This window comes from Xiphias gladius, chromosome 14, assembly GCF_016859285.1.
Source record: "Xiphias gladius isolate SHS-SW01 ecotype Sanya breed wild chromosome 14, ASM1685928v1, whole genome shotgun sequence".
Taxonomy (NCBI): Eukaryota; Metazoa; Chordata; class Actinopteri; order Istiophoriformes; family Xiphiidae; genus Xiphias; species Xiphias gladius.
In genome coordinates, this window is record NC_053413.1 from 768363 (window position 1) to 783425 (window position 15063).

General features: G+C 40.9%; 1 protein-coding gene across 1 annotated transcript in view; it reads right to left on the reverse strand.

Annotated features, from left to right (window-relative positions):
• The window catches only part of dlgap1a (discs, large (Drosophila) homolog-associated protein 1a), a 152630-nt gene that overhangs the window by 68828 nt on the left and 68739 nt on the right, over positions 1 to 15063 (reverse strand). The window contains exons 4-5 of the mRNA XM_040144422.1: positions 13006 to 13201; positions 6437 to 6719 (exon numbers count right to left, since the gene is read on the reverse strand). Of these exons, the coding sequence (XP_040000356.1) occupies positions 6437 to 6719; positions 13006 to 13201 (479 nt within the window). The remainder of the gene's footprint in view (positions 1 to 6436; positions 6720 to 13005; positions 13202 to 15063) is intronic.

Genomic DNA, 15063 nt, shown 5'->3' on the forward strand with positions numbered 1-15063 from the left:
GTTCTGAGCAGAGCTCAGGCCCGTAAGCAGGGTCAAAAAGTTGATTTGTCTGATTCCTTGTTTGTTTCAGCCCTGACCGAGGACAAGCTGCCCCCTACTGGTGAGTCAGTGAATTGTCCATCCAAACGGCCTGAGATTGTAATAGAGACTGTTGCTGCTAAAGATGTGAAACTGCTACTGACTCGCGATGTACTCATCCAGGCTCAAAAGAATGACCACTCTCTGGCCAAATGCTTTGCTGCTGTTGTTGATGGCATTGATCAGTGTAGTAAGAAGCAGTCCTACTTATTGGATGATGCTTTGTTGGTGCATAAGTGGGTTTCACACGTGGGAGCTACAGTCTGTGACATAGGTGAGGACTGGAGGTCAGTTCACCAAATAGTCATTCAGCCTAGTTGTAGGCAGTATGTGTTAGCGTTGGGACATGAGCATTTATGGTCTGGTCATCTTAATGTAAAAAAAACTTTTGACCGTATTTTGAAACATTTCTTTTGGCCAGGAATGAAAGCCGACATGGCACGTTTCTGCAGAACATGTCATACTGGCCAGCTTGCAGTCAAGCCAAATCAAAAGGTGCCTCCAGCCCCTCTGCGTCCCATTCCAGCTGTTGACGCCCCCTTTGAACATGTTATTGTAGACTGTGTCGGTCCCCTGCCCAAAACTAAGTCTGGTAACCAGTTCCTGCTGACCGTGATTTGTGTTTCAACTTGGTTTCCTGAGGCAATACCATCAAGGAAAGTTATTGCATCAGTTGTCCGTAGAGCATTAATAAAGTTCCTCACTATATTTGGGGTTACCGCATGTGCAGACTCTGCAGTCTCTAGGCATTTCACACTCAGTAAGTAGCACTTACCATCCCTAGAGCGCTGGCACCAGACTTTAAAGTCTATGTTGCAGATATACTGTTAAGAGATAGGACAGGATTTGGAGGAGGGTCTGCCATTCATGCTTTTTGCCATACGTGACGCAAAACAAGAGTTGCTTAGGTTCAGTCCAGCTGAACTTATGTTTGGTCACAATGTGATGGTGTTGAAGGTGTTACAGGAACAGTTTATGTCTGGTTCCTCCTCTGAAACTAATGTGTTGGACTTTTTTTCATAGTGCAGAGCACGGTTGCATAATAAAACTTCGTAGTGAGGGAGGCTCTCTCTTCCTCCCAGGGGAGCATGAAGAAGTGCTTTGACAGCAGGTATCAGATAGAGATTATATCGTCCTCACTCCTGAGCATAGGGGGAAGACACGGTTATGTGATGTTAACATGCTTAAGCCTTACTTCCCCAGAGCCACTTCTCTGGTAAAACAAAAAAGCTTTGAGATGTCTGCTTCCTTGGTGTGTGCTGATACTGTAGCTGATGATGGACTCAACACACCCGATGGTGGCCAACAAAGTGATAGGTTAACCAACTCTGAGTTTCCATCGGACGTTGACTGCCATCTGTCTTTCACTTGTTTCCCACTTTGTTTGGTGATATGCTGTCTCATGCTGATGTCATATAGCACAACATTAATGTGGGTTGTGCTGCTCCTATCAAACAGCATGCCTACCGCTTCTTCGTTGAGAAACATCAGGTCACAAAAACTGAAGTTGACTATGTTGTGAAAAATTAGTTAGCTATATTCCCCGTGTTTGTTGGCTCCTAAAGCTGATGGGACACCCCCTCTGCACTGACTTCAGGAAAGTTAATACAGTTACAGTGTCCGATTCTTTCCCATTGCCCCACATGGAAGACGTGTGGATAGCATCGGTCCTGCTACCTTCATCACAAAACTTTTGAAAAACATCCATTCCTGCCACCAGGCGTGAACTTTGGCATTTTCTGGGCATGACAGGTTACTATCAGTGTTTTTGCAAAAAACTTCTCAGTGGTAGTTGCACCCCTCACCACTTCGTGTAGCCCTAACTTTCCTTTTGTGTGGACTGCTGAGTGTCAGCACTCTTTTGAAGCTAGCAAGACTCTCCTTTGTAGTGCCTTTGTCCTAGCCACTCCTAGCTTTTTCCCTTCCTTTCAAGTTGGAGGTTGAGGCTAGTGCCTCTGGAGCTGGTGCCGTGTAGAGGATGATGCAGACGGTGCACCTCACCCTGTATGTTTCTTTGTTTCTGCTAAGTTCAATCGCCATCAGCTGAAATACTCAAGCATCAAGAAACAAAGCTAGGACATGTTGCTTGCCTTGCAGCATTTCGAGGTGTACGTGGGTTCCAGTGCACTACAGTTTCTGTATACACCGACCATAATCCCCTGGTATTTTCGGCCCAAATGTACAACCACAACCGACGGCTGATGTTATGGGCTTTGTTGGTACAGGGTTACAATATTGAACTTAAACACAAAAATTGAGTTGACAATTGTCCTGCTGATGCACTGTCTATTGGGTGAAATACCTGGAACTGTTCATGGTGAGTGAATAGTGACAATGTGATTTTTATTTTGGTTATGCATACTCACCATGTAACCCTATTATCCTTAACTGTAAATAGTGCTGATTTTGTATTGTTTGTTTTAAACTATGTAAACCTTGGTATTCAATAAACTTGGGTTTGTTATTTATGGGAGGGGGTGGTACGATCCTAGCGCCGTGGATTGTTTGATTTTGTGTTGCTCTCCTCTCTCCTGTGCCTGAGTACTGCCCCTCCTCCTGGCTGTGTGTTTCTCTTAAAAGAGCTTGAACACATAGCAATGGAAGAGCAGCAGAGACTACCAGCAGACAGGTGCAAGAAAGTTCTAGATGGATACAAAAAACATTTAGAGGCTGTCATGGTTCTGTTTCTTTTGTTCAATAACCTTGGATATGTTATTAAAATATTTTGACTATACAAAATAGGTTCATTTACATTTATTACTGAAGATATTAATAAGTCTGTACTTAAAATTCAGGATGCCAATAATTTCAATCAGGACTTTAGATGACTCAACAATTAAAAATGAAGCTGTAAAGGTCCTGAGTGGATAATTGAGTTCAGAGGACATAGGAGCAACATTTACTAGCACAATCTCCAGTCATGCGGAAGTGGAGTTGACCATCTACTGTATTGTGTGAATGCAGAAGAATCTGTGAGTGTGCATGTGTGAATGATATATACTGTACATACACATTTGTGCTTACAATATCTGTATGTGTGTGTGTGTGTGTGTGTGTGTGTGTGTGTGTGTGTGTGTGTGTGTGTGTGTGTGTGTGTGTGTGTGTGTGTGTGTGTGCATGTGTGTGTCCATGTATCCTCTTAGACCATATAAGAATTCCCGGAGGACCAGCAAATGTAGGTAATCTCCAGTTGATCACTTTGAAAATAAAGAAAAACCTAATACCAAACAGTCAACACAGTCCCCTGTTGCATCCACTTTGGCATGTTCACATCTGAATACCATACATGAAGACAGCCTTTTTTTGGCTTTTACAAGATTTTCTTTGTAAGATAATTGGTTCATTGTTAAAGAGTGTAGAGTGCAGTATTGCATTTAACTGGAACCCCAAGCGTTTTATAATTCTTTCTCTTGTTATGTGTGTAACCGGACAGTGTTGTATTGGACTGTAAATTCTATCAAACAGCAGACACTAGTGCAGACACTAGAAATAGAGTTAATCACTGAACTAACCCATTTAAAAACACTTCTAATATGTTCCCATTTCGACTATAAAATCTATATATTTTCATTAGTCCAGTTGCAATAGCTATTAGTCTGAAGCAAGCCAAAAAAAAAAAAGTGTGACTAGCTTTTTCCCCAAAGGGATCTCTGCAGCAAGCAGCCTTCTACTTGTAATCTACAGAACTGAAATCCAGATTTGAATTGATCCTTGTTAAACCAGAGGCCTACTTCTTTTTCATGAGGTTCCCTGGTTGTTGTTTTCAACCAGTCTTACACATTTGCAACCATACACAGACGTGTTTCGCATGAAATAAACAGCTTTTCTTTTTTTTTTAAATCACTTCACCACTGACTGCAAGGTCATATTTATAAAGGTTTTTAAAAGCTGCCATGGTCCATTTGCATGTAAGAACCTGGGAAACAACATTCAAAATACACTACAGGATACCCACGAGAACACTGCACTCCCAGAACAGATGCTTACTTGTGGTTCCTAGAGTCTCCAAAAGTAGAATGGGAGGCAGAGCCTTCAGCTATCAGGCTTCACTATTTTGGAACCATCTTCCAGTTTGGTTCTGGGAGGCAAACACCCTCTCCATTTTTAAGAGTAGGCTTAAAACCTCCCTTTTTGATAAAGCTTACAGTTATTACTGGCTCAGGCTTGTCTTGAACCACCCCCTAGTCATGCTGCTATAGGCCTAGACTGCCGGGGGACTTACCATGATGCACCAAGCTCCTCTCTCCTCCTCCTCCTCTCATCTGTACACATTCATATGGCATCAATGCTCGTTACTAACTTGACTTCTCTCTCCCGCAGTTTTGTAATTTCTCATCTCTCTCCTCTCTCTTCCTGTCTCTTTCTGCAGGTCTTTCTGCCCCTGGTGCTAGAGATTCTGAATCTGTGACTGCAAACCACCTACTGCCCCATTGATCCTGCTCAACACCCACTGCTTCAAATATTATGATTATCAACTATTATTATATTTAGTTTTTTAGTATTATCATTCACCCTATTATTATAATTATAAGTTCCAATATTAGTCTCATTATTGTTACAGATCTTTATCTTATATAACTACTGTGCTAGCCCTGTATTTATCTAATGCATTTATTTTATGAAAGTGTCTCTGATGCAAGACTGTCCTCCTGTAAAAAAATGAGCCAATAGGTTGTCTGTGCAGCAGCTTAGTACACCCCATGGTTACGTTTTATTGTTAGGCGACCTCTTGTGGCTGTAGTAATTATTAGCAAGACCATGTTAGAAGCAGGTTGGGGTGGATGGATGGTTCAACAAAACACAGGACTTTCACAGGAGACCGTCTTGTGTCTCCTGTGAAACTGATAGTGTTGTTTCTTTTATTAATGACTGTTCCACAACCTTAACTGCGTGTTTATTTATAGGTCCTCTAATCTTAAGGAAGTACTGATTTTAATCCAAAGCACAATCTTTTCCTAAACCTAACCAAACCATGTCCGTTGCATGAGTTTATTATTGTTACCATGATGACTAAGGTCCTGGAATGCCTGCCGCTTGTACGCTCCTACAGGTCACATTACTGTTTGCATGACAACAGAGGTCCAGTGCATCTGCAACTGGTATGCTCCTATTGGTCGTATCCAGGTGTAAGGACAAGTGACCTTAATGGTAGTATAGGCTGAAGGACTTGTTGTTCACTTGTCATTTTACTTATCATAGTTCTGTGAGACCAATCAGATGAGGCCAATTGTGTTTTTTTTAACACATCAAGTTCTGCGCTGGGTGAATCTTGAGGGGAAGGTGACCTTCTCAGGAAAATTTCTGACAATTTCACATTAATTTAAGGAAATTTAAGAAAAACATGACATACAGAAGTGAAGTGCACAGTTGAACTGTGTTGAACTGATACTGTCGTTATTATTCACTAACTTAAGTGCTGCTTTGCTGTACTCTGTTCAGTGGTGTCATTGAGGTTATACTTCATGAAGAAAGTAAGAATTCACATAATTGTCTGACCACAAGTAGCAGCACCAAGTGTAACGCTAATGAAGGTAGTGCTGACACAAATGGATGACAAATGAAAGTAAGACCCAACATGCAGTGTTAGTCAGCTGTTGTTCCACCTCAAGCCTCCAGAACACCTTCACTGGTTCTTGTAACAGATAATCCAATTGTGTGCAACTCCACTGGATGGATGGAACAGCATTCTTTCAAAACATATTCACTGGTGTTTTGATGATGGTGGTGGAGAGCGCTGTCTCACACGTCGTTCCAGAATCTCCCATAGGTGTTCAATTGGGTTGAGATCTGGTTACTGAGGAGGCCACAGCATATGATTCACATCATTTTGATACTCATCAAATCATTCAATGACCCCTGTGATCAGTGGATGGAGGTACTATCATCCTGGAAGAGTCCACTCCCATTGGGATAGAGATTCCCCCCACAATGTCAAGGAGCCACTGGACCCCTCCACTATAGGGGTCAAACATTCAAGCCTGTATTGTTGGTGTACACCACACATATACTCACTCACTTCTTGGGAGTACTGATCTGGCAGTATATTTTTTCCACCTCTCTGCAGAGGAGTGTCTACGGTTTTTGCACAATTAAACATGAGCCATGCATATGAACCATATGTGCATTCATCGCTAATAATAATAAAATCATATTACCACAGATTCAAGTGTACAGAACAAAGTGCTTAAAACTCATTAACTTAGTTCCTGAAATTAAAAGGCCCATGGGCTTGGACTAAATATTTTTTTCTCCTTGTGGCCCTTGGTATGAAATGTTTGGACATCCCTGTCTTAAAGGCAAAAATTCACACAAAAACACATTCAGACTGAACATCCATTTCTGCCTTGTAGTGCCCTACCTGTACTGCTCTGGATGGTCCTTACAGTTGTGGCAGATGTGCGTGGTGGGGAGGATGGGAGCAGGAGCAGTGGCCTCCCTCCTTCTACTTCCTCCTCCCCAGCACAGCCCTGGTCAATTGCCCTCACATAGCTGTGACTCCGCATCCGGAAGCATCCCGGCATTGGCAGGGTGTCCATGGTATCCATGCTGTCCATGGCAGCCTCCATGGCCTGGGACTGCATCTCACTGTAGACCTGCTCACATACCTGCTCAATCTGCCCGTTCACTTCCACCTCACTCAGCTGGAGGAGGAGAGGAGCAGGCAGAGAGAGAGGAGGAGAAAAATAGAGGAAAGAATGAGGAGGGTGAGCACTGGGGAAACTTTCAAACTATTCTCCTTCAAAATATATAGTTTTTTAAGAAAGGCGCACTATTTTTAGTCACATATTAAGTTGCGAGAGGTACTTTTGGAATGCAGGTCAAAAAGAAGTTATTGAAGGCTCTTTTGTTGGCATGTGGGACTTCTACCCCCATGTATGCTGGCACAAGCTACACATTACAGGAGTTCGGCTAGGACTACCATCACAGTGGGCAGGGCTTGCTGCTGCTGCTTCAGTGGACCAGGACTGGGGATGTTGGGGCGGGGCTATGACCATCAGTGTGGGTGGAGCTGCAACCTTTCTAACCACATTGCACAAGGGGGGTTGGAGTCTGCCCACCAGGGGGGTGTAGTTTTGGAGCTTCTGTTGCCGGGGGCCAGGGATGCTACCTCTGAAGAAGAACTGCTAAAACCTTCTGCCTGACCCTCATTCTAGCACCTCAATTTACTAAAGATGTGCATTAGATGGGAACTAAACCCTGCCCTTCCCATCCTCAGCTGGCAGTTTTAACCACTGCACTATAGAGGCACTGCTTCACCTTCCTCATTGAAATTATTGTCTTAATGAGGGCTGTCACTTTCCATTTTCTCCTGTGCAACTTTTCTGTTTGTTGAAAACTTGGAAGGTTGGTGAGAGTTCTCCTTATAAAACTGCTGGTTTGTGGCTCAGTGGTTAGAACAGCTGCCTCACAACTAAAAGGTCCAGAGAGCAACCGTATACAGCCAACAAGCTTGATGGTTCTAAAAAATATCTGACTGCTCTTAACCAAAGCTTTGGCCTAACATTTGGAGCTGGCTGATTTCAAACTTCTGCATTGAAGCAATACCTTTCAGCTCAACAAAGACTTAATGCTCAATTTTCCTGAAACAGGATACAAATGCAAGTCTAAACTCCCAGTTTAGGCCTTTCTTATTTGTTGCTTGTATTCTTTCACCTGCAGTTACAAAACAATAATGTAAACAAACAGTATTTCCTGAATGAGAGCCCAGTCCAACCCCCTCTCTAAAACCGGATGGACATTGGAGAGCCTCATGATTTTGCAGGTCAAAATTTGATCAGATTGAACTCTGAATCAAAGGAGGTGGGTTGGTTCACGACTGGAAGCGGTTGTGATTTGCCCAGTTCCAATTAGACTTGAATGGGAAGCAAAACTTTCTATTATTTATTTATTATAGACATAATTGAGTCTTTTTGCAAAAATATCAGTCCTTATTAATCTAACATAAAAAAAGAGACAGTCCTCATATCTTTAAACACACAAGTACAAAATGGGGCCTGGAGGTTTTCTAGTTAGTGTTTAGAAAAACTTGAGTTCTAATATTGTTAAATCCCAGTGTTGTATTAGAAAATTTAAATAACAAATGAAGGTCTGTGCTGCGCCAGCTGTGCATAAAGTAAGCAAGATTTTTGGAGAGGTTTGAGTGAGATCCTCTGCCATACAGTTGGTCTGAGCAGGAAGGAGGATGGAAGTAAACATAATCTGCTGAAAACGTGTGTGGAACTTCTTCTTCCTCAATATGCATGTATCTGTGCTCTTTTTATTACGAGCTGCAACAGCGTGGCTAGTATTGTTTTCACCTTGTGAGTCACCGTAACAATGTCACAACTATGCGAGATACAGTCATCAAATTTTACAAGTGTGTTGTTGGGATAAAATTAAGACCGATTTCAAACATGGGTGTGGTCCTACCAAGGGTGCCGGAAGTAAGGGGGTTGGGAGTAGGGAAGGGGCCATTGGCCCCCCCACTCTACGCCCCTGGTCCACGTTTGTTTTAAGTCACGGATTACTGTATCCCAGTTTGAATAATTTCCATCCACTCTAAGACACTATGTAAAACGGAAAAGAAAACCATGCAATGGGATCACACCAGCCGTGACGACTGTCAATAATGTAGTAATGACTGCTGAGCACTCATGGGTCGGAACGTCAACATGTTGACGGGTGTTGCAGCTGCTGTGATCTCATTGCAAGATGGTCTGTAGTTTTAAATTTATTGATTTTTATTGTTTAATTATTTTTCCTGCTGTCGTGCACTCCCACTATATCCTGCATTCAGAGCTTTTGCCTGCCAATGTCCAGCAGCCCCTCTGAGCCCATATTTGATTACAGGTCAGGTCAGGTCTTATATTAAGTTTTATCAGCAGGTCGCATCAGGATTGATTTACAGTTGATTTTAGGTAATAGATCACTTCTTGTTGAGCTGTGCAGTGCAGGTCTCTGATCAAGAGATAAAAAATGATGAAAAAATGTTTTCACTAACATTCTTTATTTGTTCATAGCATGTAAGATGGATCATCATCTGGTACACGGAATGTGTGTCTGATGTAGGTGTACTCTGTTTTGGAGGGACTGCATACAGCACGGGAATCCATGTTGCTGTAAATCATTTTACTGTGAGCAAAAATGTTTGAGTCTGATGAGTAGAAAAAAACAGGACATTAGTTACTTTTATATCCTGACCAATCCTGTGGTCGTGTGCTGTGCCATCCATGTATAAAATTACACCCAGCCCATCTCTAAAATCACAGACTGTAGATGAATCACATTTATCATCCCTGCTGCTGTGAGGTAATATTATTGGTATGAATCCTACTCATTCACATTTAAAAATGTAATTTGATACACATATCAGTCAGCAGTACACGAAAAAAAACAAAGCTTACCAAAAGAGGCAAAACTTAATATACTGTACTTTAAAGGTTTATAGTGATTTTGGAGAGGTCTCTGCATGCAACTATGACAACTGAAGCTATGAAAATTTCTCTGCATCTGTGACAGAGTTGGTCTGAGCAGGATTTAACACAAACACAATTTTGTGCGAAAATTAGCACCAAAATATAATTAAAACAGAACCTTAACTGTGCTTCTGCACGAACACATTCATATGGTACCAGGAAATTATTAAACATGGACAGACACAAACAGATTGACTGAAGAAAATTTAGACTGTGTTGTAGTGCTGGCTTTGCAAGGTTTTTCAGCTCAAGATAATGTTTCTACAAAAAGGTCTCTCGATTATGGTATTTAATATATTCTCTTTAAATTTCATGTAAATTAGATACATTCTTGACATCTCTCTCTCTTTAACACATTGCATGCTGCAACATCCCATTACTGGGATTCTATTTATCATTTACAGTATATCCCTCTATCATGACCTTCATTTTCACATTGACTTACACTGACTTGCAAAACAAATTGTAATTGAACCGATCTCAAGACAAAAAAACATTTTGGCAACTTTTTTATTTGGGGGGGTTATGATTAGATCCATGCAAAGGAGAGTATCAAACAGTTAATAAAGGCAATTCTGTATGGAAAAGGTAGTTAGGGACAGGTTCAGGATGAGTAACATAAGTGGAGGTTCAAGTTAAGGTTAACATGGGAGAAATGAAGGCTTATCGGGCACAGCCTCATTTCACTTTCTGTAACTTTGAATAGAAGCTTAAACAGTAACCTGCCATGAGGAAGTCAAGAGTAACATTCCTTCTAGGTGTCAGTCACAACTGCTGCAGTGGGGTTATTTAGGGGGCTAACATTTATTCTAAGGTTACCAAAGTGGTGCCAACACAGTTTTCATTTAAGGAGTAGATTACCTCAAAACATGAATGAACAATACTTATATTTTGATCATGACCATGTGGCCATGATTTAAGCCAGGTAATCACCTCTGATGTGTAAAGGTAAGAAAAATAACTGCAGGAGCCACCACAGTGCTGTGTGCTGTTTCTACAATAACAATGCAGCCATTCATTAGTTATCCGCTACATAACTATTAACTATCAGTCAGAAAAGCTGCCTACCTCATTAAGTTAGATATATATATTCAAAGAGGAATACAATGAAAAAAAATGTGCTGCATAGTCATCTTTTCTGGTGTCATTCTCTATTTTTCTTATTGTCCATAATTACCATGAAAAGAGAAAAACAGACAAAAATGTGCCTCAATACTTTCAGACTTCCCTAATCTGTTTTTGGCTTTCAGTCCCAATCCCATTGGTTCCTACTAAATATGTAAATCTTTACTACCTTATGCTCACAGATGCATATTTTCATTTCTAAAACAAAGATTCAGTAATGAAAACTCGGCAGATTAATCCACATTTGGCGCTGTACTGAGTATTTGGGGCAGCAGGATGGTGTGTGTGGGACTGAGTCAAAATATACTACAGTGTGTGTGTTCAAGGTATTGAAGGAACGTGTCACCCAGTGCAATGGTGAGACTCACTGACGTGTTTTAATAGTTTTTGGAAACAATGGAGCTCTATGGCTCAGAGGAACAAGCTACATCAGTCTTTGACACACACAAAGTACTTGTTAGTAGGATTCTGTATTGGTTTGAATCTGCATATGGGAAATGTTAGAAAAATATAGAATCACCAGACTCATCTTTTAAGAAAACACTTGTTATGTGTTGGATGGATTTGTGGAATTGTAAACATGACACTCATCCTCACAGCAGGCCTTATAGTGTAGACATGCTGGTGGTGCACTGTGCACAGACCTGGGGTCAGATAGTATTTGAAACCATTTTCAAACAAGGGCCAATGCACTGATTTTCATCCTGGACTCTATTGTGTCTTATCATTAGTTTTAGCCAGTGATATAGTGGTGTCTTGGAAAGTAGGTACACTGTGGTCTACAATAACTCCTTTAATTTATCCAAGATTCTGGTTCAGACAGACATCAGCACTGCATGAAACAAAACCCAGTTCTCTGATTGAATTAGTTGAATGAGGCGACTGTGTCTATGCAGTGGGGGTAGCTAACACAGAGGGCTCTGGCAAAAGAAAAGAAAAAGAAACCTCTGGGTCGTACAGCAAAAGGTCATTCAGCAAGGCACTGTGCTAGATGACTGGTAGATAACTTTGTAATGCGAATAGTGAGTTTTGTACTCTATACCTTACTTTCTTTCTGTCTGATGAAGTCTTCAAACTCATGGATCTTTTACTCAAACTGGATCCTATTTCATCTTGTCATTAGTACCTTAAACAACATGCCCTCATAAATACACTATTTTTTTAACACTGGACTGTTGTGTCTGAATCCCTGCTCAGGACAGTACTTCAGTTGCCTAAAATAATATTTACCCTCAAGGCCTTAGCCAGAGAACAACAAATTTACATGAAAGACCGTAGCATCATGGGTTGTAGCCTTGCTTTGCAAGATGGACACTGATATACATGTCTGGCTATTTTTTAGGTGGCTATATGATAAATCCCCTTACCCAGCTGTTTATGCAGTAAATTTGTATAAAGGCACCACTACACAATTTGGAACAGAGTCAAGTCCGTACGTGCCAAAACCTTTGGTACACAGGAAGACAGTCAGTGGTACTGGCAGGGAATACACTAAGCCTAGGTCAGAAAAACTTGCTAGGATCATGAAATCAAGAAAACTAAACTCAATGAAATAATTCTAGAATGCCTGACTCAAAGGACAAAGACAAACCGGCACAAAGGGAAGGAAGCACAGAGACAAAATACACTGGGGAGGGTAAGACAATGAGACACCGGTGAAACTAATCACACTGGCGAGAGACAGACCAGGGCAGAAAGTGAAGGATCTGGAACGAGAGGAGGTGGGTAACACAAAATAAAACAGGGCACAATGCTTAAATGAAATAAGAAAAACATAATCTAGGGAGGGGAGAGAGTAATGACACTCTCAATCCTTTGGACTTTCAAACCTCAACAATCTTATTTTCACAAGAAGGCAGGTCTCCTTGCTGATCAGGACTGTGCAATATGATAGGCCTAAAGCAAAGCTGAAGTAAAATGCTAAAAGTCTCAAAAAAGAAGGTAGAATTGTGTTATGTATAATTATAAATGATAGTATATATTTTAATAAGGTTTGTGTAAAAAAAACAGTGAACCTGTCCCTTAAACACATTGAATGAGAAAGAAATACAACATGTAGTACTGTACAGTATGTCATGCCCAAACTCTCAGTAGGTTGTATGCGCTTGGAGTATAGTGCATCTCATTTTTTATATTTCATAAAAAATGAAATATAATGGCATTAAGTAAAGGGCAAGGATTTTTATTTCAAACTGGTGTAGATCACTAGCCACAAATTCCATTTCACAGCAGAGTGCATGAAAATGATTTCAAACCCAATCACATCAATCCAAGTCTTTGTGTGTCTGTGGTCACACAACTAGGGGGGCATACTGTAAATATAAAGGCGGCAGTGTTGGCAACCAACCTGACTGATGGTGCTCATGGCCCTCATGTAGCTTTCATTGCGTGAGCGGTATTGGGGTGAGGACAGCAGCGATTTGGGGTCGAGGAGGGTTTTGGGGTCCAGGGTATCCAGGCTTCTATTGATTGAAACCTCACTCACCGCACGCAGGTAACTGTGGCTCCTGATCTGCAGTTTGGGAGAGTGGTCCGTCGAAATCCTGGCAGAGGGAGGACAGGGATGTAGAGATATACAAGAGGTTATCTCTGAACTTATTCAGCATCATAATACTCTGTTTTAGTCAGAGCAAAAAAACATAAGACAATCAAATACAAAGACGAATTAATTTGTGTGTTAGTGTGTGGGGGCACATGTGTTTAGATGTCGGAAGACCCTTGACCCAGTCAGATCTGATGCACCTGGGCCCAATGGTTCCTAGGATACAAAAGGGCCAGACTTCAACTTGGCTCTACCTTGGCCCTGCCTGCCACCCCTTTCTATTTTTTTTGGCCTTTGGTTTGTTTCTAGACCTTACAACACCTCTCACTACATTGTTCACACGCTTCCACATTTACACCACTGATGTTATGGACTCACACACAAGCCTCACATTCCAAAACTATTTTCTTTACTATAAACAATTACATTTTCTGGCACTTTTGTGTTCAATCCCTTTTTTACATGGCCCACGGACCTTGTTAGAACATAGAATAAAAAACTAAACCAGGTCAAATCATAAAATTTTTGGAACTACTATCCAGTTTGCACAAAGAACTTTGTTTAATTAAGTAATTATGAAAAGCTGAATGAAAAATATTCATTTCAGTCCAAAAAAACTAAAAAAATTAAATAGCTGATTATGGTGGACAATAAATAACCCCCTTTTTCCACAACTGATAGATCAAAACAATAAAATTCTAAATAACATTGACCATAAGACTGTAGGCTGAATTACATCCACTTTTACGCTTCTCTGAGCTTCCATTACAGCAGTCACCCACCAAATACCCCATAGAGACTGTTTCTGCCCCCAGACCACCTAAATTAATTAACACAAAAATAAACAGAAGAAGATGTACACAACCTAATGAAAACTAATAGTACAACAAAACAGGAGAATTAAACGTGGACTCCCATCCAAAGCCATATTAGTAAATGATCTAATATTAGATCATCATAATGATATATTTAGTCTCACTGAAACCTGGCTGTGTCATGATAAATGTGTCAGCCTAAATGAATCCACTCCCTTCGGTCATTTTATACTCACATTCCTGGATGCACCGACCGAGGATGTGGAGTTGCAGCCATTTTCAACTCAAGCCTAATAATCAACCCTAAACCTAAAATCAATTATAACTCATTCGAAAGCCGGGTTCTTAGTCTCACCACAGAATCCTCTTTTATTTGGTAACTGTTCAATTCCTGTAACTGGACTACACACTATTAGGCACAAATGTCTTTTCTAGACTTCTATCTGATAATGCTGTAGCTAAATTTAAACAAGTTTCAATATAACAGAGGACTCCTATGCTAACTTTAGTCCCTCCCAAATTGATCATCTTGTTGATAGTGCTGCAGGCTCAATGAGAACAACACTGGACTCTATATCCCCTCTAAAAAAGAAGATAATAACACAAAGGATGTTAGCTCCATGGTTTAACTCCCAAACCCGCCTATTAAAGCAAACTATGTGAAAACTTGAAAGGATATGGCGTTCTACCAAACTGGAAGAATCCCACTTAGCCTGGCACAATAGTCTTAAAACTTATAGGAAGGCCCTCTGTAATGCCAGAGCAGACGATTACTCATCTTTAATAGAGGAAAATAAAAGCAACCCTAGGTTTCTTTTCAGTAATGTAGCCAGGCTGACAGAGTCACAGCTCCATTGATCCATGTATTCCTATAGCTCTCAGTAGTGACGATTTCATGAGCTTCTTTAATGATAAAATTATTAGAGACAAAATTCACCACCTCCTACCCTCAACCTGCACAGACTTATCTTCTCCCATCGACCTTCGCCAACTAACTTCAACAATGTCTTCATCTAAACCATCCCAACTAGGCTGCTTAAGGAAGTTT